General features: G+C 47.0%; 3 protein-coding genes and 1 pseudogene across 3 annotated transcripts; 2 read left to right on the top strand and 2 right to left on the bottom strand.

Annotated features, from left to right (window-relative positions):
* The first annotated feature begins 528 nt into the window (after nt 1-528).
* LOC120699922 lies at nt 529-1,403 on the top strand. The gene is made up of 3 exons (XM_039984035.1): nt 529-708; nt 808-921; nt 1,017-1,403. Exons 1-3 carry the CDS (start codon nt 538-540, stop codon nt 1,356-1,358), a joined length of 627 nt encoding a protein of 208 aa, XP_039839969.1. The 5' UTR covers nt 529-537; the 3' UTR covers nt 1,359-1,403.
* Nucleotides 1,404-2,663: 1,260 nt separating this feature from the next.
* On the bottom strand, nt 2,664-4,126 carry LOC120699921 (60S ribosomal protein L31). The gene is made up of 2 exons (XM_039984034.1): nt 3,956-4,126; nt 2,664-3,104 (listed from the first exon to the last, which is right to left on the bottom strand). Exons 1-2 carry the CDS (start codon nt 4,042-4,044, stop codon nt 2,825-2,827), a joined length of 369 nt encoding a protein of 122 aa, XP_039839968.1. The 5' UTR covers nt 4,045-4,126; the 3' UTR covers nt 2,664-2,824.
* Nucleotides 4,127-4,139: 13 nt separating this feature from the next.
* LOC120701111 lies at nt 4,140-11,038 on the top strand (annotated as a pseudogene).
* Nucleotides 11,039-12,065: 1,027 nt separating this feature from the next.
* LOC120699920 (cyclin-A3-2-like) lies at nt 12,066-14,587 on the bottom strand. The gene is made up of 7 exons (XM_039984033.1): nt 13,763-14,587; nt 13,427-13,659; nt 13,182-13,334; nt 13,031-13,064; nt 12,786-12,935; nt 12,551-12,685; nt 12,066-12,458 (listed from the first exon to the last, which is right to left on the bottom strand). Exons 1-7 carry the CDS (start codon nt 14,297-14,299, stop codon nt 12,387-12,389), a joined length of 1,314 nt encoding a protein of 437 aa, XP_039839967.1. The 5' UTR covers nt 14,300-14,587; the 3' UTR covers nt 12,066-12,386.
* Between the last annotated feature and the right edge of the window lie 11,189 nt (nt 14,588-25,776).

Below are 25,776 nucleotides of genomic sequence, written 5' to 3'. Positions count from 1 at the left end.
CATTCAGATACGTGACATTTGTTTGTGAAATCCTTTTAATTATTGATAAATAAATCCATTGTTTGTAGACAACAAATTGCTTCCATGATTTTTTTATCAACATTATTTTTCTTGTGCCATGTGTTGATTAACTTTCCAAGATGTTGGCCTACATTAGTTTTCCAGTGCCATGCGTTGATTAGACTTCCAAAAGTTTGTCCATGTTCTTTCCTTCTGTGTTGGTGCTTGTGCGATTTGCCCTGGCCTTCTCACCGTCATTTTTGCATGGCCGGCTTCTGTCATGGTGCCATCGACCGCCCTGCTCCCTCCTGTGAAGTTTTGATTGAGAACGGTGTTAAGTCTGCTCGTCGCCCTCCCCTCTTGACGACATTGTTCCAGTCTCATGCTGTCGGCTTCCTTCTTTCTACCTTGATCATCTCTTTATGATCCTCGAATCATGATCCAGTCTCAACAGAGACCTCGAATTTTTAGTAGTCTTGATGCAACCCAATAATTTGTAAATATATTCTTTAAACACATCTATTTTCAAATATAATTATGGTCATGTCTCTATTGTATGCAAATATGTATCATTTTTACATAGGAAACGATGACGATGATGAAAGAAGAGGTGCAGCAAAATCAAAATCATTTCAACTGCTTAATGAATTGAGTGATCTCCTGATGCTACCAAAGGACATGCTTCTTGAAAAATCTATCAGGAAAGAGGTCAGTGTTCACGCATAGCAACTGGCAAATTATTATACTGTTTCCTCTTTTATGTGACAATCAAGTGACCAGTGGTTATGCCTTTGATGTCTTCCTCAGGTCTGCCCCTCAATTGGCCTTCAGTTAGTGACAAGAATCCTGTGCAACTTCACACCTGATGAGTTCTGTCCTGATCCTGTTCCAAGCACAGTCTTAGAGGAGCTGAATTCAGAGGTTTGTTTCATTCTCACGAAATGCTGTAGGCTTCTAGCCTCACACACATTTATACACAGAAATGTAGTGGTTAAGAAATACTTGGTGCTGTGCAGAGCTTGCTGGAGCGATGCACCAACAAAGATGTGCTCAGCACATTTCCATGCATTGCTGCTCCTGTTGTGTACCGGGCACCTTCGACATCAGATGCGGCAGAGAGAGTGGCAGACATAGGAGGCGGCACAAAGCTTGATAGGAAAGCCTCAATGGTGCAGAGGAGAGGGTACACCAGCGACGACGACCTGGATGACCTGGACTCCCCCCTTGCATCCCTAATTGACAGGAGTGCTCCACCTTCACCATCAAATGGTATTGCGCATTTCAGTGCTCAGAGAGGAGCTTCCATGGAGGACGTAAGATACACGCTCCTAAGAGAAGTATGGTCGGAGCGGCGGTGATCAACGCATCTGTAAAACCTAAAATCTCTTCGACAGCTGCCGTATAAGATCACAAGAAGGCATCGTTGCGTATGCCCTTCAACAGTCTTTTCACAGTAACAAAATGTGAAACACTTGTTGTAAATCACATTACCGCAATCCTACATATGTAGCCCTTTTGTAGTATAGCACAACTCTAGAATCTAGATACGGATAGTAAGACTATTGCACCTTGAAGTTGAATAACACTATCTATGGTGCAAGTTTGTGGAATGCAGCTATGAAAGCTCGTTTGCCGAGCTAGCTACCGTTGTGTAGGGTGTCGGCATGGATGCTGATGCAGTATTTCAACTGCATTTCTATATTGATATGGCAATTCTCCTCATGGAACAATTTGACAGGGACATGAGACGCTTACATTTGAGCTGTCTCCACTATTCTTAACAAGTCAGAGAATGGTGACGGCCCAACGGAAACAAATCATCGTCGGACGGCCGCCGACGATGGCGGCCCTTCATCTGCAGATGCTTCTCTGGATTGCGCCGATCACCAAGTTCATTGCAACCTGATGTGGTGGGGCTTGGCGTTTGATTATAACGTATACACAAAAAGCATAGGGTCCTCATCAAGCTCACTAAGCCTCCAACAATCCTTTGCAGCCGCCACCGAGAGAGTGGCTGATCGATTGGCATTTGTGACATCCGGCTCAATTTGGATGTGGCCCGGTTGTGGCCCATGAGTGCTGCGTGCACATATTTAGTACCAACTTGCTAGTTGAACAAGGGTGGAGCCAACTTATAAGTCTTTATCCTCCAGCCATAACACCTTCGGGTTAATACTTTTACGCGAAGCGAAAACAAAAACATAAGTGAGGTGCTATGTGTAAGCGGGCTCGCCCCTCGAAAGGGCTGGGCTGTACGGTGTTTGGGGGCGGCCGGGGTGTTACAGCATTCCACAACCACCACACAGGGTTAGCAATGGCTGACAGCTTGATACCCAGGACCGGGCATTATATTTGTCAGTTGCCAGGAAGCATGGTCTGACAGACAAAAATGAACAGGCAAAGCATATAACAATTCATTTGAGCAAGTGCGACACAAGTTCAGCTAATAAAACCATTTCACCCTGTAATTTTTTTATAAACAATTCACCCTGTATTTCAATGCAAAGATTCCACACCATCACACGACACAAGTTCAGGCAAAATCACACTCGCAAAAAACAATTACCCACGGAACACTACTGAGGCTGTAAATACCACAAATAGCATTTCCTAAGAACCCAGTTAGGAGCAGCTTGACAGTAAATCATAAGGGCACTAATAAAGAAATGAACACATAACTAACCATTGAATTCGATTTAAGGAAATAGAGAACTTTGTGATGTCGCATCACAGTACAAGAGTTCAAAACTTCTTTGGGGCACAAAAGGTTTGCTGTTGCCAATACAAGCTACACTCGTTCTAAAGATGTAAAGGATGTGAGAGCTTAATCCGCTTCGTCGATGACCTTGGTTCCCAGCCCTTTCAAACCCTCAGCTGGGATCTCAGCGACGGTGACGAGGGAGTAGAGTTCCTCCTTGGCATCCTCCTCATCGTTCCTCCTACGGGCAATTCTCACACGCACCCTCCGCGGAACACTTCTGATCCCGCTGCTCCAGATGTGCTTGTTGAGCTTCACATCAACCCGGACATCGGTGGTGCCCATAGCCTTCTGTGCGAACTTCCTGATCTCCTTGATGGCATTGGGTGCCTTCTTCTTGAATGTGCTGCCAAGCATCAGAAAATGTTGAGTAAAAAGAAAGGGAGAATGGTCACATTCAGTAACCTTCAATTCCAATAACAGTACAAGATTAAGTGCAAACACGTCATGCAGAGAACTGAAGACACTTGGATAAGCATTCAGTAACTGAAATGGAACAATCTATGAGACCGTTGGATCGGGATGAAACATTAAAACAAGTGAGCTCAAGTGAGCAATCAAAACAACCAGCTTTTCCTCTCCTGCTTGTTTTTGAGTTCATACTCATCATTCTAGTGTCAAAAACAATGAATTACGATGTCAAATGAGGATTCTATGCCTTGCATGGTTTATATGTTTGGTAAAAACATACCTCATTAGAAGCGTGTTGAGCATATACTGCTACATCTTTCTAAGACAGGTAAAACGGACCCTTCATTGCTACCCATAAGTTCTCTGATAGCATATTTTGCAATTCTAAATGGAAATAAAGGGCGATACCAGGGGCCTGTTGCTTTTACCTTCCATGACTATTAAATGAAATTAAGAAGATATCAAACAAATGCCGCCGAAAATTTACAAAGCATACGATAGCAGGGTCATCGAATTGTTTCTTCTCCTCGTGCTCATGCAAACTACGAAGAGAATAACTAATCAAGTAGAACATACTAAATGTTCAGCAATTCAGGGCCTCCAGATCGCAACGAGAACAGAATAGGGAGATCCTTGTCAAGCAAAACCCAACACACAACATCACCTGCTACCAAGCATCTCATGATGCCTAAATACTACGACGCGAACCGCGCGATCGAGCCGGATCTCCTAGTGAGAACAGAGCGCAGCGCGCAGCAAACACCAGCAAGGTGGCGAGAGGGGTACCAGCCGTGGAGGCGCTTGTGGAGGTTGATGGTGTACTCCCTGGTGACCACCTCCTCCTTCCTCGCCGCCGCTCCCTTCTTCTCCGCCATCTCCTCTCCTCCGCTCTGCTCCGCGCGGGGGCGATTCGGCTTCCGTTCCGGCGGCGCGAGAAGAAAACCCTACCAGCGACGGGGGCGCCTTTTATATGAGCGGCGCGCAGAGTGATGGGCCGCGCGGGCCGTTAAAAGGACTATGGGCTGTGGGGTGGCGTTCAAGCGGGCTAGTGGGCCACGATTGTACTCGGGCTGAATGGCTGGCGGGTGTTCAAGCGGACTATGAGCTCTTCTCGGCGTCCCGCCTCGCCGCGCGCGCCGCCGACCGGCGCGCTCGTCGGGAGGCTGCTCCGCCACGCCGACACCGCCCCCGGCGCCGCGGCGACGCTCCGGCCCAGGCTCTTCGAGCTCGTGCTCAACGTGATGATGCGCGCGCTCACCGGCGCACCCGCGCACGGCGGCGACGTGCGCAGGTTCCAGGAGATCGTCGAGGAGAGCTTCGCGGTGATCGGCGCGCCCAGCGTCGGGGACTTCTACCCGGCGCTGCGGTGGGTCGACCGCCTGCGCGGCGTCGATGCGGCTCTAATCCGTCTGCAGGCGAGACGCGACGCGTTCGTCGGCGGCCTCGTCGACGACCAACGGCGAAGGCGCGACGCCGGTAGTGGCCGAGCCACGGAGAAGAAAAGCATCATTGACGAGCTCCTGTCGCTGCAAGAAATTGATCCCGAGTACTACACCGACACTGTCGTCAAAGGCATCGTCATGGTGAGCAGTCTCTCTCCTGTCAATCAGTCTAAGTTGTGGCACACCAACATGGTGTTTGGTCCATTGGAACATAGTTGCAATGTCCATGGTGATGCACCTGCAGATACTGCTCACTGCCGGGACCGACACGTCGGCGCTAACCACCGAATGGGCAATGGCGCAGCTGCTGACACACCCGGAAGCGATGCTGAAGGTGAGAGCTGAGATAGATGCCAATGTCGGCACCGCACGGATGGTGGAGGAGTCGGACATCGCAAACCTCCCATATTTGCAATGCGTGGTCAAGGAGACCCTCATGTTGGATTGATCTCCTTCCTAATAGACCCAACGGTCTATTAGGGGCCTTAATCCGCGCCCTGATCGGGGGCGCCCAACCCTTAATGGTTGGTGGGCCCCCGCTGCACAGCGCCAAAATAAAAGGGGGTGAGGGGCCGGGGCACACGACACGAGGTTCGTCGCGCCGCCAGCACCCTCACTCACATTCCCTAACCCTAGCCGATCTAGAGAGAGGCGCTGGAGCAGTGGGAAGTCCCACCGCCGCCACCATCAACCCTGGTTCGTCGTCGTCGGCGCCGTCCACGACAACGCCACTACGACCGTGCAGCTGCTGCATCGCTCGCCGCTGCCCTAGAGCAGATCTTCATCAGCGAACCCGTGATGGCTGCCTCAAGCTCCTCCGGTGGTGATGGTCTCTCTCTGTACTCTAATATGTTCTCTGTGTTCTAGATCTAGGATCTCTTTTGCACTTGTGAAAAGAAAAGGTTGAAGATACCCCTCTTGATCCGTGTCTAGTCGATCCTAGAACACTAACTGTTATTAACACCTCAGGCTCTGCCCTATTGGTCCGGTCATCCCGGCACACGAAGCAATGGAGGACTGCACCGTCGGTGGGTATCATGTCCGGCGTGGCACGATGATCCTTGTCAACGCTTGGTTGATCCACCGGGACCCTAGATTATGGGAGGCGCCTGAAGAGTTCAGGCCGGAGCGGTTCATGGACGCTGGCATGGTGACCGCGGTCACCACGCCCATGCTGCCGTTCGGGCTTGGACGGAGGCGCTGTCCTGGAGAAGGGCTGGCGATGCGTCTTGTTAGCTTGACGGTGGCAGTATTTCTTCAGTGCTTCGAGTGGGATGTCGGTGAAGGCGGTGTCATTGACATGTCTGAAGGTGGCGGGCTGTCCATGCCGATGGCGAAGCCGTTGGCTGCAATCTGCCGGCCCCGGGAGTTCGTCAAGCGCATGCTCTCTGCATCGGCATGAGGAACTGAATAGTCTTCTGAAGAATAAACAGAATTGGGTAATCCTGAACTTCAAGCTGTTCAATAGTACTGCTACTGCCTATCACCTTGTTCGCTGCGCTGGTGCTGGTGGCTGGTGTTGGAGTGGTGTGAGAGGAAAATACTGTTGGCTAGCTGGTGGCTGGATGCTGGTGTTGGACTGGTGTGAGAGAAAAATACTGTTGGCTGGCTGGAGAAGCAGCCAAGCGAACAGGAAAAGTACTTCCATATAGGTTCCTGTAGATGCTACAATGCGTGATCAATGTTGTCGCTTATTCCAGCTCTGCACTCTGCATTTGTGTCATGAAGTTAAAATAGAGAAAACACCAACGAATCACAGAGTTGACAGTCCAAAAAATGCCAGTTGCCATTAGCAATCAGATTTTACAGCCTATTTTTCGAATTCCTCACAGCTACCACAGACAACTAAGTCATCTAATTTCATGTAAATGCCTGTTCGCAAAAATGTAAGAAATACTCTAGGGTGTGAATGAGTGCTAGAGTATTCCAGATCTAAAACTTCAGGGGGCCTCTGATTTCAGATCTAAAACCAGAAGTGCCCTCTGATTCAGAGATTGAGCTAGCTATTGAGGAATGCTTCTGAATTTCTTATGGTTCAAATAGGCTTTCTGATTCAGCGACCGACCTGATGGTTAACATTACCCATTTACCCTTGTGACTTCTGAAATTCTAAAGATTTCAGGGACAATCGGATAGCTAGCATAGAAGATCATTACCTGAGCGATTCGGGAGATTCATATTATCCTGTTGATTTCTGATTCAGCAAATGTTTCGGTAGTTTCCTATTTCTCCATATAAGCAAAGTTAAAACCTCAGTCTGCCAGTTCCAAATGACATTGCTGGAAGCAGGCAAGCAGCAGTAAGTTGAGCTTGGTACAGCATATACCACAAATAATTTACCGGGGAACCATTCGTACGGTCGTACCTGTGTACCTGCCATCAGTTCCACACTTTTACCTCTTTTCTTTTCATTACTGGAACGCAATGAAGCAAACAACCAGAAGGATCTGTCCCCACATCTGCACTGAGATTCAAGGATCCATTATCAACTAGCTTGTCAATAGCTGTACTCCTGTCAAAGCCTGAAGGGAGAGCATGTGATGAACTGAACTGAACTTTTTCGGTATTAGGTTGCAGAACTTTGGAATGTATGCTAATGTCACCAGAAAACATACTAACTACACTCAGTTATGAAATACTGTCTCAGAGAAAATACAAGAGTAAACAAATTACTGTACTCAGCAGCCGGACAGGGAAAACTGGACACGGACACATAGAAAGAAAAAAAAACTACAACTCTAGCTCCAAAGTGGTCAAAAAGAAAAATACGCCTGCAATAACACTTTGTCTGAAGTAGTCAGGCCAGGTCATGCGATCTGCATACGAAAGCAATCTCCAAGTTTCAGATTCGGCAAGCAACCTGGCAAGCCGCATACGACAATTAGTCTCCCGTGTTGAGAACAGCCAAAGAGATACGCATATGAAGAGCATGAGCATAAACAAACGGAAAAGCTAAATCATGACCCAGGACTCTGTCTTAGTTCCCTTTTAACAGGTGTAAGTGTAACTGCTGCTGAAAGTTACTGCCCAACGTCTTCAGAAGCTTCTGTATCTCTTCTCACTTCTCAGCAAGTTTCACCTTCAGGTCAATGCCGTACCAGAAAGGTGGCTAATACTGACACGAGATCGTGTCACAGCCATGGAGGTAGGCATGATCAAGCCCAGATTTTCTTCCACCGATGTCACAACCACTCTCCCGGCGGAACTACTCATGCACCACGTCGCCAGAAGGACATCTCTTTCTCACCTTTGTTCTGTTTCTAGACATGTACGAGGCCTCCTTCAGGATCCATCCATCGTAGGGGGGGCTGTTGTGGCCAAACATGATCCAGAGAAAGAGGAGACTTTTATATGACCACATGCATCTGCAATCACCGGTGCAGTGTCTGATGAGTCAGCAATCCAGCACATGGAATGGCAGACAAACAGTATTCGAAGAAACTCCCAGAGAAAAGAAGTTTCTTTATCTGCCTTTCGGCACAGGAGATTTGACTAATCCTCCTCGTTTGCTCCCTTTAGGAATAGTTGCGCTCATTTATCACATGAACTGGCTTCCAGCATGTGTCCAATCAGTTTGGAAATTTTTGGCAGTTGCCCTTTCTTTGAAGACAGGAATATCAGAAGAGATCGGGGTTTTTCACAATTAGCAGTCATTATCACTTTCAGGTCACAGTGTCCTAGACGATAAGCCAAATGAAGTAATGAACACAACATCTGGAGTTAAGATCATGCTGCAAGTTACGTGATTGAGGGCAACTTGGTACCTGAACTGACATCAGGGCAGCACTTGCAACAGGGTAAACAAAACAAACGATGTGTTTCCTGTTCAGGCCAGAGAAAAAAAGCAATGATCGGGAGCAAAGACAAGGACCTCACCTCAGCCAAGTAATGATGAAATAAATAAAGAAGCTAAGGAGAGTGGACAAACAAAAGAACAAGATACCACTGGGTCCCTGAGAAATTGGAAAAAATTGTAATATTAGGACTGCAAACACTGACCACTCGTGAATTTGCCACTCCCAGTGAATGACACGGTGGGACCATCTGTGCCTATGAAATGTGGGGTCAATGGCAAAACTGCAAAGGCCAATGTTTGTAGTCCCATTTTTGCAAATCTCCCGAGAAATTGTGCTTGAAAATATGCACCTAGATCTGCATATCTGTCCGAAAACGACACATGTTGGTACTGCCCCCTGCAGATATGGTTAAGTATGTGGGAGGAAGAGGAACCCTACCCTAGGTGCCTCTCCTTTTCTATCTTGATCAAGTTGACTCAGTATCAAATGCAAGCCCTATCCCGTCCCAACAAAGCATCCGGGAGCTGACGTCATCGTCGTCGCACTTGCGGCGAACAAAGGAGAGCAAGATGGCAAGAACTCGGCTTCCATCTCCTCTCTCCATGAAAGAGTACCTAAAAAGTACAGGTGGTCAGCTTCCAATGCACTTGTGACAGCAACAGTCTCCCACTAAAGCAAAAGGGAAATTGATGCCTGATGAGAGTTAGGAGAAAGAGAACAGCATGTGGCCACAATGCATCTACAGTATACAACTCAATTATTGGATCCCAAAGGGATAACACCAGGCATAAAACAACACCATTGCCCTCACCGCTCCAGCTTTATTTGTTAAGTTCCCTCACTTTATTCTAATCACAAGGTTATAATATTGATAGGGGAGATCCAGAAAGCATGCCTGTTTTTAGAACACAATCTCAGAATAATGATCAGTAGTCTTGCTGCTGTCACTGCCTGTTGATCTGGACTATTGTGAGTTCTTTTTTGAACTGTGACTATTGTGAGTTCTGACCTAACCATCATGCTTTTAGTGCAAGCAATTAGTTTCCAGAAAAGCTGAGCTTTATGTCATCGGAATTCAAAAGGTAGGAAAGAGATTATGTAAAACTGTTCCAACAGTGTACATCACGCGATGCTCAACAGTACGCATAAGACAAAGGTTGCAGTTGCAGGATTGCCTGTTCTGGCCTAACCTAATAGCCATTCTAGAGTCTGAAACTGTCGTCATTCCTGATAAGACCCTACCCCAAAACCCCATGGCAAGATTCAATGACTTTCTTAATGGCAAATCGCTTTCATAGACCCCCTGCAGAGGAGCCAAATGGCACCTGTGTGAGGCATACTTGCCAATGGGAGAAACTTTGCCATGAATTGTACTGTCATCCCGTTTTCTTTTGGAAAAGGAGTAGGGTTTCACACACCAACAAGTGAGATGGTGTGAATCAGGAAATAAAATCGCCATGGCAAGTGGAGAAAATGGTGTATATATGCATGGGCCAGACAGGGAAGAAAGAGGAGATAAGCAACTTGATAGATGTCCACTAACTCCAGACAAAGTTCTTTACCCCCAGATTCCTCACAAAGGCCTTCCACAAGCCTCAATTATTACCCTCCCAAAAAATTCCATGCTCCTCCTACCTCGTCCTCCTTTATAAAGCAAACTGCGAACTGCCACTGATGCACCATCCATGAGCTGCAACCTAAAGCAAGAACAAAGTTGCAGTCTTGCAGACCTAGAGCAGCAGCCCAAGCCCAAGAGAACGCTTGCAAGACAGCAGCAGATGGAGCAAGGAGACGAGGCTTCGTCAGTGAACAAGGAGAGCCCAGAGCAGCAGCTTACCAGCGAGCAGGACGACGACGGCGCGACGTGGCTGAACCTCACGCTGGGCGCGAGCGAGTCGCCGGAACCGGCAACGCCGCCGGCGAGCTCACCCGGGTCCGAGCCCGCCGCCGCCGCCAAGCCGTCGGCGACCCCGCCGCACAAGGTGTTCTCCTGCAACTTCTGCCTGCGCAAGTTCTTCAGCTCGCAGGCGCTGGGCGGCCACCAGAACGCGCACAAGCGGGAGCGCAGCGCCGCCAAGCGCTCCTACCACGCGCAGCGGATGATCGTGGGGCTGCCGCTGCAGGCGCACGCCGCGCTCATGCACTCCCTCAGGGTCAACCCGGCCTCGGCAGCGATCCAGAAGGCGGCGCCGATCAGGACGGCGGCGAGGTTCCTCGAGGGCGGCGTGGCCTGGGGGACGATCGCCTGCGAGGATGCGCCGAGCTCGGCGTGGCCGGGGAGCTTCAGACTGAGAACACAACACTCAGAGCATGAGCAAGCGTCAGAACAGAGTAAGATAGACTTGAATCTCAGGCTCTGATAGACTGATTGGTGTAACTACTCTGACCAGCGCACCCAGTTCATCCGATCCGAGTTCATCTTCTGAATAAACTAGTTTGGAGATCTGATCAGAGGAGAAACCATATGGTGATGCTGAGTTTTGGAGATACTATTGGTGTTTCAATTGTTAGAATTATTTGATGTGGTGCTGCTATGAAGCATTTCTGTAGCTGGAAACTGTATTTAGTTCTATTGACACCAGTGAGAACTCATGGATTCTGCACTTCATGCTGACAGCATATATCTATCATTTCGCATGCTCGTCGTTTTACTTCCATGTTCTGTCAATTTTAGTTACAATCCTCTCAAAAAAAGAAAAAGAAAAAAGGCTGAGTATAATAATTGTGCAGAACCTGTAAATTGTATCATGAAAAAAAATTCAAGAACAGAATAACACACATATAGGACAGCTCTTGGGGCAAAAACTGCAAAATAAGCAGGAAAACATTACAACAGAACACGTGACAGTACAAGGTCAAAGAGCATCAGAACAAATATGGCTTCTGAATCCATGTCGCCATTTACAGCCCAAGGACAAAAGAAGGAAGCAACTAAGCAGAATTCATTGCCAGAAAAGACCAATCAAAGCATCTTGCAAGAGCTGCACACTGGTTATTGTGGGTAAATGGAAAGCGTGTTCCGGAGCTTCATACACACAGAATAAGTGAACAGTACAAGATCACAGATCACTGAAATCTCATGGCACTATGGCAGCACCTTTCCTGCTACAGTTCTGGAGCCAGCTGAGCCGAGCCAACCTTGTTATGTTCCCAGGGAACACATTTCACATTTCAGTCATCCAGTCCAGCCAACACGCTGTTAGAGATGTTTGTCCAAATTGGCCATTTGTTCATTTGGGCAAACCAGTATACACAATATTATCACAACAGTGCATATGGACATTGAATATGCATATAGTCGTGCAGCAGGCCAGCAAACAAATATCCATGATCAATCTGAGACCACAACAGCATCCTGTCTACATATCAAGCACTGCTAATCTACAATTTGCCAGTATTCATTTTCCATAACTCCATACAATGAGATGCAGACTGCCATTAAATTTCTAACCATGGTCCAGCAGAATCTCTGACCAAATAGTTATGTACATGTGCTGATGATTGACCAAATATAAATGACTGACCAAATATAAATGACCAGACCTCTAGGGTCTTTATTCAACAGCAATAGTATTGCCGCATTGTACAGAATAACCTTATTGCTTACTACTACTTAGGCCAAGTTAATTTTCTGCTTCCAGCATATAAAAGCAGGAATTTCACACGTGACATAACAGAATTTGTTACTGAAATCAATCAGATTCAGATGAAACGAGCCAACATATCAAACATTACAAATTTGTGGCCAACAGACCAAGGCAACATGTCCTAAGATATGATACAAAAAATACAATTCACAAAACAGAAGAATGCCTGGTCTCACTAACTAGCAACTCCTAAAGAACCAGGAGCACATAAATAGCTTTCAGCACCTACTTCACTGACAAGCAGCTCACCAACAGTAGTTCTCCCCTATCCCTAAGAGCTCAAGGAAAGCTCAGATTGTTAGCCTTACAGTGGTGTGGGTCCATGACCAAGCTACTCCGCTAAGTCTTCAAAGTAAGAAGTAGGGATCACGACAGGAGGAAGCAGGGTCGACACAAATTTGAACTGTTCCAGACAGTTGCAGAATTAGACTTGGACTTCCATTATGACACACACATTGAGAAGAGGAAGATTACGACTTTAAAAGATGTGCATACCTTGTGTTGCTTGTACTTGTCACGAATTGCCATCAATGATGAACACTTCCTGTTGAGCTGCAAGTCATGTATGGATACGATGCAATCCTTGAGTTCAGAAACCTTGTAGCCCGTCACCTTCTGTAACTTCTTGTTCTAGAATACACAAAAAAAATGCTGGGTAATGAGCCTTGAGAAACAGAAAGATCCATTGTGTAATATTTCAGACATCAAGAAGATCTATCTTGTTGCTTACCCAAGGATTGACATCAGGATTAATGGTCAGCCTAGCAACAAACATCACTGAAGCAGCAACTATTGATGGCAGGAACCGGAGACAACCATAGTCCAGCAGACTCAGCTCAGCAAGGTAACTCCCCAAGAACTCCATTAATAAGATGGAGCGCTGCAACAAGTATGCCAAGAAGAGTAACATCAGACATCAATGCACATTGAAATGGGAAAACAGTTGGAATACAATAAATTAGAAAGGTCATAAACCTTTTTGTCTTCATGGGCTGATCTCGTGAACCGCCTGGAATCAGCGAGACAAATGAGAGGCAGAGTGTCAGGCATTCCACTAGCTGATATGTTCAGATGGATAGCGAGGTACAACAGAAAATATGAACTTTTGATCCAGTCAGCGTACAACCTCAAGAAGGTCTTGATTGTTGGATTGCCCAACTCGAACTGGAGCAGCTTGAGTATGTCACTCTCCATCTTAAGAAGCTCCTGTTTGGTGTAGGTGTTGTCAGTGATGTAGCAGAAGTCCTCCGCATGCGGCGGGCTGATCTCTTCGTACTTCCTGCAAGCACCCCGACCAAACTCAATCCTGAAATCCCCAATCTCCAAACAGCAGAGCAGCAAAAGGACGCAATGTGGGGGCGGGGCGCTTACGCGGCGATGAGCATGGCGGCGACGCCAAGGAGCTGCAGCTTGTCGCGGCTGAGCAAGTTGGCGGAGAGGAAACGGTCGACGTAGGAGATGGCGAGGTAGAGCGTGTCGGCGACGAGCTTGTACTCCTCGGCGACCTCGACGAGCCAGTCGACGAGGATGGTCCGCATGTTGGCCGTGACGTCCGACTGCACGGCCTCGATGTAGTCGGATCTCGGCCGCCGCCGCGGCTCCACCTGCAGCAACCCCCACAGATCCGGAGGAGAAAGCCGTCACATCGCGGGAACCCAAATGCCGGCGGAGATGCGAGGAGGGGAGGGGGAGCGGAGCGGAGCGTACCTCCAGGGCGCGGAGGTAGGTGTAGATGTCGGAGGCGTAGGACCCGCAGAGCTGCGCGTCGGGGGGCGCCACGGCCCCCGCCCCGGCGGCGCGCGGCGGGGGGGAGGAGGAGGCGGAGTCGCGGTCGGGGTCCGCGGCGGCCGTGGCGCGCGGAGGGGAGGTGGACGCGGAGGAGTCGCGGTCGGGATCGGCGGCCCCCGCGGCGGCGCGCGGCGGGGAGGAGGATCCGCAGCGCTCGGCTCCGGCGTCGGCCGCAGCCGCGGGGGCGTGTGCGGGTCTGGGGACCGGCTTGCCGGGCCGGGCGGCCTTGGCGGCGCCCCTCGCGGGCTTGACCGGGCGGGGCGGCGGGGCGCGCTTGACGGCGGCGGCGTTCGCGGCGAGCGCCGGGAGCTCCCCGAGCGCCACCCGCTTCCGCTTGGCGGGGGGGCCGCCGCTGCCGGCGCCGGCGGCGGCCTCGGCCGCGCGCTTGGCGGCGGATCGGGTGAGCCGGGGCCCCGCGGCCGGCGCCGGCGCCGGCGCGTTCTCCTTGTCCGCCATCCTCCTCGTCGGCGGCGCGGGCCCCTAGGGTTTGGCTCGGCGGGTGGGGTCCGGGGGTAGGGGAGAGAAATGGGGAACAGATCGAGGCAGTTATGTAGCGGAGGAGGAGGGCTGGCTGGAATGGCGGAGGCCGCCAAAACGGGATTTCGAAATGGAGGGGAGGGAGCGGCGGTTCCTCCTCTCCGGCGGGAGCGGCGCCCTTCCCGATCTGAAACGCGGTGGTGGCCGGAGAAGGGGGGGGACCAGGGGTTTTGCGCTTGCTTGCCTTTTTTTTTTTCTCCTTCCTCTCCCGCGGCGGGGGTCTAAAAATTAAAAAGAATTCGGGGAGCTTGTGCGTGAGAGTGATTAGGCGGGATTGGCGCTGAGAGTTAATTAATAATTCCGGAAATTGCGAGGCGTGGGCCACCACCACGCCAGAGTCTCTCCACGGTGTCATCCGGGCTGGGAGCCCACGCGGCCCAGCAGGAGCCCGCCTCTGGCCCAGTCGCCGGCCACAGCTATGGGTATGGCCGAGGAAGAAGGGTCGTCTTGCCGGCAGGAAGCAGGGCCAGGTCTGCAGGGGTGTTCAACTAACCTTTCACTGAAGAACAGCCAAAGAAAGCGAATGCCTTGACGAAAGCTTGACCTACCTGGAGACATCTTTGACAGAGGATTTATTATTTGGTCACTTGGTAGTTTCTGCAGTGCACCGGCACCCACCCACGTTAGCTCTCCAATTAGTTTGGATTCCTTTTGTTTTGTCCGAGCGTCCATCCCAATCCACCGTGTCTTCAGATGTTCTGAAAACGGCTCCATGCACACATGTAGATGCCTTGGCATGCTCTCGGTTTTTGTTTTTTTTGCGTGTGCGTGGCGTTCGATTCAGTTCCGTCGTCGTTTTAAAAATCAGAATATTATTTGTGAGGGTACTCAGCGTATAATGAAGGAAAAGTAGGAAACTGATAAACACTAGTACTAGCAAGGAGCTAATCCACATCCGAGTTCTTGTTTAAATGTTTACTACATCACTTCATGCACACCACTAAAGCCGGTGTCGCAAGTCACTACCGTGCCTGAGCCTAAAAAAAAATGATGCGCTTGAAATCCAAATTAACAACAAAAAGGCAACAAGCAAGCTAAGGTCGCTGCTTGCCTGCGGTCGAATGTGATCGATCGGCATCTGACCACAAATGCGCCGATGCTTTGCAACTCATGTCGTCACTGTCAACGAATTAATGACAAGCTACTCCATACGTGCTCGGATTGTCATCATACCACAATTCTATCCTCGATGAACTGGCCTGTTTCCAAGCAGCTCGCCGGCAGTCCACACACTGGACAAAATAAAGGAGCCCCAACTGCGAACCTCGACCTCCGCCTCAATAGCTCCAATAGCTTATCCACGGGTTTCTATTTTTTATTTTTTTATTTAATTAACCGAGGCCGACATCAAAATGCCTCGGTAAATAGGTCATTTACTGCGACTTTGGATCCAAGGCGGTTGCGAAATTTTTTTAGATTAATCGTTTTTGCCCGCCTCGTTCCTAGTTATTGTACTAGTGAGAGTGATGAGATGGGATTGCTGGGAGTTAATTAATAATTACAAAAATTGCGAGGCGCGGACCACCACAATGCACAGCCCACGGTGTTATTCGAGTAGGGCTTCCGGAGACCCTGGGCCAGCCCATGCAACCCAGCAAGAGCCCGCCTCTGGCCCGATCACTCGCGCATCAGCAGCAGCCTGCCCGGCAGCCTTGCTCCACCGTGGCGACCTGGCCCACCCTGCGTGGTGGCTCACCACGTTGCCTTGGACACTCGCATCTCCTGCTGGCTTGGCCGCACCGACGACGAGGAGAGGAGAGGAGAGGAGAGGAGAAGGGGTCCGGCGAGGCATCCCCGCGCCATGGATGTTGCCAAGGATCGTCTTGCCGGCAGGAAGCAGGCCAGGTCTGCACGGTGTTTAACCTTTCTTTCACTGAAGAACAGCCAGAGAAAATGAATGCCTTGACTTTGTTAATTAAGATCGCCTGATCCCAAGATGAAAGCTGCATTTGGGCCAGCATACCTGTAGCTGCATTGTTAACCATTTGCAAGATCTGCAGAGCAGGAACAGGGAATCACTTGCTAGTTGCTACAGTTCAGCCGCCCTTGTTAGCTCTCGAATTATTCTGGATTCCTTTTGCATTGTTTTGTCCGACACCATGCGTCCAGTCCAATCCACCGTGTCTTCAAATTAAATGTTCTGAAAACAGCTACATACATGTAGTAGATGCCTTTTGCATGCTCTCTGCTTTTTTTCGTGTTGGCGTTCACTTCAGTTTCGTCGTCGCTTTCAAATCAGAATTTTTTTTTTGCGAGGATTCAAATCAGAATATTATTAGTGTACTCAGCATGTATATATATAAAACGTAGATATAATTATGAGTCACGCAACAAACTCAGGTGTACATTATTAGCCTTGTTGCATGTGGCACGTGCAAGCCCATGGATCACGCCAATAGGCAAATACTACTATATAGTAGTGACACTGAAATACCTAATGCACATGCATGAAAAGATCGGAAGACTGATAAACACTACTGGCAAGGACCTAATCCACATTTTCTCCGGTTTACTACTACCTCCGTCTCAAAATATAATAACTTTTTGACTTTTTAAAGTTAAACATTTTCATCTTTGATCAATAATATCTCAAAAAGTAGCTACTTCTAAATATAAAAGATGGTGCTTGAAATCCAAACTAACAACAAAAGGCAACGTGCTCGGATTATCAGTGCCGTCGTTCTGTATGGCTCTTCTTTTCTGGTGGGTCGACCTGTTCGTCGGCAGTCCAAATACTAGTTGAAGGAGACTGAACCGCAACCTTGGACCTCCGCTCAATAACTCTAGGTCTTGTTTGTTTTCAATTCGGAAGTGAAGATTTTCTTGCTTCTCAATTCTCGTTTCTTGTAGTTTAAAATTTTGAAGCGAATTACCATAGAAGCGAAAATAAGCGAGACGTTTGGTGGGATTATCGCTTATTTCTACTGATAAACCGATTATAATCGGAAACAAATGGGTTCCTAGTGTGGTCGCCGAACGAACCCGAACACAAGACCCAGAAGCTACCCGATTTCTCGGACGGTAATCCCTGCTTCAGCCCTCCAACTAGGCTATAGACGCAGAACATGCGTCGGTTTCTGACCACATCCTACTAAACATGACCGGAACTATTTTCCCAACGTCTCCTATCCTTACTCACAGCTCAACGCGTGCTCTCTTTTTAGTCAGCGAGCGGTTTTCCAAGCTCAACGACGGGCTACAAGCAACGCGTGCTCTCTTTTTAGTCAGCGAGCGGCTTTCCAAGCTCAACTGTTTGCTTCCCAAGCGTACGTGGTCTCTGGTTTGTTTGTTTCGTATGCTGCAACGACGTTTGGTGCGTTTCTATAGATGGTCTGAAGAAGATGTGAATGATGAAGGAACTGGACAAGAGAACGAAGTAGGTGCGATGGTGTACCCGGCCATGAGCTTGTGCACGTGGCAGCAGCAGCTAGCTAGCTCCAGTGCTTCTTATTAGCTGCCCAGCAATGAAGGCGAGTGTACACCGGAGACAGGACACACAAGGTAAACTAAAGTGAAAACAAAAGGAGCTAAAGTCTTCTGAATATACGTCTTGTGCACACCACTGCGAACAATCCATGGTAGGTCACACTTTGCCCTGGACAGGGTAATTCAGCAACCGTACGTACGAGTTCGTTCCCAATATAATTGAAAGACTCTTCACCTGGACTCGTGACGGAACATGAGCTAGAGAGAGGGAGATTTGATAATCTTTATCCGCGCAGGTGACGCCGGTTGGCCTGCAAGCGTCAGCAGACAGGCCCGCCTGGACGTTGACACTACTCCAATTCCCCCGGAGCATTGCCGATTTCTAACCACGGTGAGCTGGGAACATTTTTCCGATGCCTCCTATCCTCACTGTTGGACTCAACATGCAAAGTTGAACTCGACATATGACGTGTAGAAAGCAAAGTCGGTCTCTAAACGTGAATGCTCTTCTTTGTGATTATTTGCTATTCCAAGCTCAACTCTTTCTGTTTGCTTCCCTATCGTATGGTACGTTAGTTCATTGTCTGGTTTGTTTCCTGTGCTGCAACGATGTTTGGTGCGTTCCTGTATATATATGAAGAAGATGTGAAGAAAGGAAGGAACAAGAGGAGGAGATGATGGTGTACCCGGCCATGAGCTTATTTACTTGTGGCAGCACCTACCTGCAAGGATTGAGATTCAATGACGTACGGTACGGGACATACAAATCACTGACATGTGGGCCCCACCAATTTTGGGCCCACACGTCAGTAACTTTAAGTCACGTACCGTATGTCACTGAACCCGCGTCCTACCTGCAGTGCGTCTTAACTGCCCAGCAATGAAATTAGTTCATACAGGAGACATGACAGAAAGTAAATTTAAGTATAGACAAACGCTTCTTGCTACAGGATTTAAAGTAAATAAATTAAATTACACAAGTGTCTTGCTACAGGATTCGAGCCTAGTTGCATTTTAGAAATAATGACAGGTATACATAATTGCTGGTGCTGGTACCACCTAGAGGGGTGATATAAATATATAAAAGGATCTTGAAACTTATTCTACAGATTTTATGAGACAAGGATTAAAAAGACAAAACTCATAAACTTTCAGTTAAAAATAATTAAGAGCTCAATTAGGCTGGTGATGGGCACAATCCAGTATCTCCGTGTTCAGGCTCCACTATCTCCGTCAACCTTCTGCTGATTCAGGCTCGGATGTGAGCGGCGAAATTGGTTTTCTGGGATAGAACCTTGTGTTCGCTGAGCTTGTCTTCCCACGTAGACAATCTACATGCTGTGAGTTACCCATTGCCCCTTTTCAATTTACGGTATACGTTTATGCAATATGCTAGTTTGTTACTTGGGTGTGATTGCACGTTTTTGGCGGATTAAATTGCTCTGTGATGATAAGCGGTGTAATGAAACAAGAACGTGACAATCTCAGGATTTAGTACTCTTTATTTCATCTGTTGCAGCTTTGCTGATTCTTTTGCCTAGAACTCCAGTGTTATTTATGTGAGCATATTTCCTATACTACTTCTGGTCTTTTACTGTTCAGAGCTGAATCATCTTGTCGTTGGTAATATAGCTTATTTCTGAGTTGAAAAGAAAGAATTGTTCTGAACCCTGTTTAAGTAGGTCTGTCACGTTAGTCAAGGATCTGTGATTATTTTTGGGCGCTGGAAGGCTGCCTAGTGGGTAACCCGCTAATTTGAGAGCAAATATAGAAAAAACAATCATATTTTTGTCTTTAATCTGCCTACTTCATCTACTTGCTATGTTCTTAGTATATGTTTTTTAAACATGGCTGTAATCTGAGTAGGATATGCTTGTTGTATATGGAATCGTTTTATTTAATTTTTTTTATAGTAGAAGCATGTCGCTTATTATTTCTCTAAATTTACAACAGGAATACATGTCGTATATATGTCTACCTCCTCGATTCCGCAGAGAAATCAATCGGTGCAATTGTGCGGACGCCTCGATCCCGCAGTCAATTCAATCGGCATGCAGAGCAGGAGATAGTACATATACGAATTGATTTGCTTATGGCCGCAGACCACCAGCGATGGCAAACTTCTCCATCGCGGATGGCGGAGCGGAGCTCGACGACGAGTTCGGTCGCGGCGGCCAGGACGAGCTGGACGGGCTCGTGCGCGGCGGCGGCGTAGCGGAGATCGACGGCGAGTTCGGGAGGCAAGCGGGAGCGCGCGCAAAACTCTTGTCTTCACTCTGGTCTAAACCAGTCACAAGCGCAGAAAGGCTACAGGTCAATCTTGTTTCTGAAATTCCATCCCAACTCGGAGAAGAGCTCCACTACCACCCCTTCTAAGGTTCGACAATTGTCTGTACTGAATGGGCTGGGAACCATTTTCCCTGATGATGCCTCCTATCCTTAATGCACAGCTGAACTAGACATTCCATCTGTAGAAGGCCAGTGATCTATCTGTGAACGCTCATATGCTCTCTTTATAAGTTGCTGTTCCAAGAAGCTGAACTACTCTTTGCTCCCCTGTTATAGTACGTTAGTTGTCTGGTTTGCTGCTTCGTGTGCTCTGCGACGTTTGGTGCGTTTCTATATATATAGGAAGAAGATGTGAATAAGGAACTGGCACGAACTTTTGATCGACATGCTTCTGGGATTGAGGCCTTACTCTGCCAAGTAGCTGATGAATTAGTAGCTTGGTTCCAAGCGGGTCTGAAACACCTTGGGCCACTAGTTATAGCTTTAGGTAGACTATCATGTCGCGCAAAATGAATCTATATATGTAATAGTCCAGTTCGGTGGCTTATGGTTGGTTTCAAGTCTCCGAAACCAACTTTCATGTAAACTTTTTCTCTTTTCCTCTTAATGAAAAACGTGCTCAGACACGACCGTGAAGAAAAAAGAGAGAAGGTGATGGTGTACCTATGAGGATTCAGATGCTTGTGGCAGCAGCTGCAGTGCTTCTTACCTGCCCAGCAATGGAGTCGAGTTTACATCGTCGAGGGCAGGACATAAAATAAATTAAAGTGAAAAAAAGAAAATAAACTGTTTTATTTACAACATGTGCACGCTGCGAGCAATCCATGGTCATTATATATTAGGAGTACTTTGTCCTGGGCTGGGTAATTCGGCGGTAGGCGTTTGTCCCTGATTTAAAGACTCTGTTCACCTGGGCTCGAACTCGGGTCCTTGTTTACACGCTTACACTGTTCAGTGTAGAATAAACTGAGTGGTACGTACGGTGTTCTTGCTATAGGATTTTTTTAGCTTAATTGCATTTAATAAATACTAATGGCAAGTAAGTAACTGCTGGGTGCATCTATATATCGCTTAAGGTGATAATTGCGACATCCATCACGAAGGAAATATTACATGGGCTATTGTCAGCCCAACTGCAGGACTGTTTCGGTGTGTAGCACCACCTGAAGAGGAGAGATTCTATTGCATGTAAAAAAAGACAACAATAATTATGTCAGCATCTTTTCAAAAAAAAATAATAATTATGTCAGCCATATGCATGTAAATCCAAAGCTAAAACAACTATAACTATTAAACAGGCCATCCAAATTAAATTTGAATTGCATCATTATCTTTCCTATCATAAAATCTACAAAATAAGACCAAACTTATCTATATTTTTATGATATTTTTAAAATATTTTTATACTAAATAATTAATTTCAGCCACTAGGAATAAATATTTAAACAAACAAATAATTACTTTTTCCGAACAAAAAAAATTAAATATGATGAAAAAAATCGTGAACATTTGATTATATAGGATAAATCATGAAAAATAAATATCATGAACATATGAGTCAATATCACCAAACAATTTAATCTACATAATGAATAAATAATTTAGTATTGTGAATAAATTAGTTATACACAATATTACATGAATGATACAAGCAGCTACATTAAAAAAATTATTATTATTATAAACACATATACACATGTTAAACAAGTTAGTATATAAAGGAAACAAATCATTTCACACACCAATTTGTGAATCTCTATATATTGCAAATAAATTAGTATACATTAAGCATGACTCGCTCCTAAATGTGAATGAACTCAATTAATGAATATTTGCAAGTTAGTATATGCGTTGAAAAATTAATATAGCAAGAGAAGTATGTAAACTTAACAAAACTAAAATAAGGAATAAACAAAGAAAAAATGAGGGGGGGGGGGGCGCTTTGGGTCTGGGACCGGCTTGCCAGCCCTGGTGGCCTTGGCGCCGTCCCTTGCCGGTTTGATCAGGCGGGGCATTGGCGGCAAGAGCTGGGAGCTCCCTCAGCGCCACCCTCTTGGATTTGTCGGTCGCCTCACCGCGGCCACCGCCGGCGGCCTCGGCCACGGGCTTGGCGGAGGATAGGGTGAAGCGGGTCCCGCGGCCACCGCCGACGCATTCTCGCCATCCTACTCGTCGGCGGGCGGCGGCGGCGGCTTGGGATCCAAGGGTTTGGCGGCTTTGGGTTCAGAGGGGGTGGGATGAGGAATAGAGTGAGGCAGTTATGTTATGTAATGTAGTGGAGGAGGACTTGAATGGCGAAGGGGAGGCGAGCGGGGGAGGCCGGCAAAATGGAGGGAAGGGAGAGAGGGTGGGAGCGACGATTCGTTGGGCTCTCCTCTCTGGCACGAGCAGTGCCCTTTCCGATCTAAAACGCGAAGACGCGGAGGTGAACGGGGAAGGGGACTAGTGGTTTAAAAATTAAAAGAATTTCGGGAGTTTGTATGTGAGAGTAGGAGAGCGGGGCCGTTTGGATCCCTAGAACTAAAGTTTTAGTTTTGTGCACATCAAATGTTTGGATACCAATTAAGAGTATTAAATATAGGCCAATTACAAAATTAATTACATAAATGGAGGTTAATCCGCAGACGAATTCATTAAGCTTAATTAGTCTATGATTTCGTCATGTTGTGCTATAGTAAATATATATGCTAATGATGGTTTACTAGGCTTACTAGATTCGTCTCGCGAATTAGCTCTGTCTTATAGAGTTAGTTTTATAATTAATTTATATTCAGTCTTCCTAATTGGAATCTAAAGATGTAGACTAAATTTGTTTAGTCGGAGGATCCAAACACCCCCTAATTAGCGCGGGATTGGCTGTGAAATGGGAATTAATAATTTAGAAAATTGCGAGGCGCGGGCCACCACCACGCTAGTCTCCACGGTGTCAACTGGGTTGGGCTTTTTGAGACCCCGGCCGGGAGCCCACGTGACGGAAGGATTTTTTTTCCTGGTTGTGCCAGCGACATCATGCTGATATTTTTATTTTGAAAAGAGAAATTTTATTGATTTCAAGCATATTACATCAAGGTGATACATCGTCTCAAAATTTTTTCGACATCTGCCTAAACGACACACAACCTAAAAGAGTTTGACATAAATTCTTCCACACTAATGACTATCAATCTCAAGACCGTCACCCATATGCCTGGACAAAAAAAAACTTTGGCCACCTGTGCCGAAATGAGATGCCCATGCTGATGTCATCAAGTTGCACGCATAAACATAACAGAGAATCCCCATGTTGTTTTGTTCCCGTGCAACATGGTTTTGGTCACCAAAACATTGCGTCCTTGCTAGTTGCTACAGTGCACCCACCCTTGCTAGCTTCGTCTCCAATCAATCTGTGGATTATTCCTTTTATTTTGTCCGACTCATCACGCGTCCAATCCACCTTGTCTTCAAATGTTCTGAAAACGGCTACATGGATAGGGATGCCTTGGCATGCTCTCTGTTTTGTTTGTAAGGCGTTCAATTCAGTTTCATCGTCGTTTTCAAATCAGAATGTTAGTTTGCTCAGCGTATAAAACATAGATATCATGTGTCACACAAGTTACACAAAAAAAAATCAGATGTAACGCTAACCTTATTGCATGGCACGTGCAAACAAGCATGCGGATCACGCCAATAATTCAAATACCTAATGCACATGAAGGAAGCTAAAGAGTATTATCAAGGAGCTGGTCCACATTTTGTTTACATCACCGTAACACCTAAGCCTAATAAAAATCATGGTGTTTGAAATCCAAATTAACAAGAAAAAGGCAAAATGATCTGCATGCCTGCGCTAGAATGTGATCTCGATCGGTATTTGGCCACAAAATGGTGTTTTTTGTTAGAATCAGGCAGAAGTTCAAGAGGATGAGCGTCAAGGAAGTCTATCAACTCATGTCATTGTCAACGAAATGGCCAAGTGCCCAAGTAGATGAAGCGGCTCCGGTGTGGTTGGCGAACGAAGCGGCTCAATCACCGGCGAGATCATACTACATGAGGCCGTAGCTGCAACACAAGACCTAGACGCTACTACAGATCCTCGGACGTTCCCTACTTGAGCTCTCCAAGTAGGCTATAGACCCAGAACATACATTCGTCGATTTCTGACCAAATTTGCCGAATACGCTGGGAACTATTTTCCCAATGCCTCCTATTCCTATCCTTACTGCACAGCTGAACTCGAGAAACGACGACGGCTAGAACTGGAAGGCCGCAGGCAAGCCGTACCTGTAAACATGCGTGTGCTCTCTTTTTAGTCAGCTAGAGCTTTTCCCCAATCGTGCGTTATCTGGTTTGTTTCCTGTGCTGCAAACGACGTTTTGTAAGTTTCTATATATATGATCTGAAGCAGATGTGTGAATGAAGGAACTAGATAAGAGAAGTAGGTGATGGTGTACCCGGCCATGAGCTTGTGGCAGCAGCTAGCGCTAGCTGCAGCGCTTCTTAACTGCCCAGCAGACTCAGCAAACAACTTGCAAGTCCAGCCCACGGCTGTAATCCTGTAAACCTCCTAGATCGCTCGCCAGGAGCAGGAGCACGTTGTTTGTAACAAAACTTTCTACCTTAATCACAAAGATGCACAAATCTTCGGCGTATTCGATAAAAAAAAACTTGCAACTCGGTGTAGCATTTTGCTTCTCTCCTCCATCAAACTACCGCGTCCTTTGCTTCAGCACTGTGCGTACCCTTTTCTCTGACTCATGCGTCAAACCCACTGCCTTTCTGATATATTATGAAAACAGATACAAGTACATAAGCTTGGACAATGCAAGAGTATGCAATCTGTTGCCGATCAGCCATGTTTAGATCGACTGGAGAATGAAAAAGCTTCAACATTTTGCACAAGCTCAGGGCAATGCTCTTTGCACTCCGCTCGTTAACCGCAGCAACCTAGACAATCTGTTCCTCGCACGCAAGGCTTAGCTTCTTTCGACAGCAACCTAGACACGCTGTCACACCCAGTTTCAAGAACAAAACCGAATGCATCTCATATATGCTACAGGATCAAGTTTACACACATATGATAGACGTCATAAGTGAATATATAAAAAACAGTGTCCAAAACGTAGATAAGAGAGAGTAAATAACTTTATTACACTCTGATAAATTATAAGCGTTCCACCGATAACCTAAACAAGTACTGCAGCAGCGTCTTCTTCCACAGGCAGTCGACTGGTGAACGCACGCCTAGAACTCCTTGAAGTTGTTGTAGTTCTCCACTTCTGTGTTCTCTTCTGAGCTGCAAGTAGGCAAGAGTGAGTACTCTTATGGTTGGTAATCAGCAAGTGGGGGAAGAATGCATGGCCATCAAGAGAGGCTAGGATTTATAGCAGTTATCATTTTTAATTGGTCATATTTTATTAGCAAGCACCTATTAACTAGGTATAAGTTTATACCAACCCACTTAAGCATAAAGATCATAAAGGATCCAACACATACCAAAGAATCACAAGTTAATTATTCTTCAAGTTCAATTATCATGTGAGGGTCCAGGTCGCTCATGACCGTGAGCACGGCTGATATATCAGTTTTAAACACTTTGCAGAGATTGTACACTTTACCCACAAGTCGCGTAAAAGTTCAAAAGAACTTTGGACCCAATCACGCTGTGCTGATCAGGCACAATACCACACTTCCGAGGTGTGGTT

The sequence above is a fragment of the Panicum virgatum genome, chromosome 3K (assembly GCF_016808335.1).
Source record: "Panicum virgatum strain AP13 chromosome 3K, P.virgatum_v5, whole genome shotgun sequence".
In the NCBI taxonomy this organism is placed as follows: domain Eukaryota; kingdom Viridiplantae; phylum Streptophyta; class Magnoliopsida; order Poales; family Poaceae; genus Panicum; species Panicum virgatum.
This window is presented reverse-complemented; position numbering and strand designations above follow the sequence as displayed.

Coding starts and splice junctions, on each gene's coding strand:
- LOC120699920 (XM_039984033.1), bottom strand. CDS start 14,299: ATGGCGGACAAGGAGAACGCGCCGGCGCCGGCGCCGGCCGCGGGGCCC. Junction 13,065..13,181: donor ACAATCAAGACCTTCTTGAG/GTTGTACGCTGA, acceptor CGCTGATTCCAG/GCGGTTCACGAGATCAGCCC. Junction 12,459..12,550: donor ACAAGTACAAGCAACACAAG/GTATGCACATCT, acceptor TGTCTGGAACAG/TTCAAATTTGTGTCGACCCT.
- LOC120699921 (XM_039984034.1), bottom strand. CDS start 4,044: ATGGCGGAGAAGAAGGGAGCGGCGGCGAGGAAGGAGGAGGTGGTCACC. Junction 3,105..3,955: donor CACAAGCGCCTCCACGGCTG/GTACCCCTCTCG, acceptor GATGCTTGGCAG/CACATTCAAGAAGAAGGCAC.
- LOC120699922 (XM_039984035.1), top strand. CDS start 538: ATGGTCATGTCTCTATTGTATGCAAATATGTATCATTTTTACATAGGA. Junction 709..807: donor AAAAATCTATCAGGAAAGAG/GTCAGTGTTCAC, acceptor TGTCTTCCTCAG/GTCTGCCCCTCAATTGGCCT. Junction 922..1,016: donor TAGAGGAGCTGAATTCAGAG/GTTTGTTTCATT, acceptor GGTGCTGTGCAG/AGCTTGCTGGAGCGATGCAC.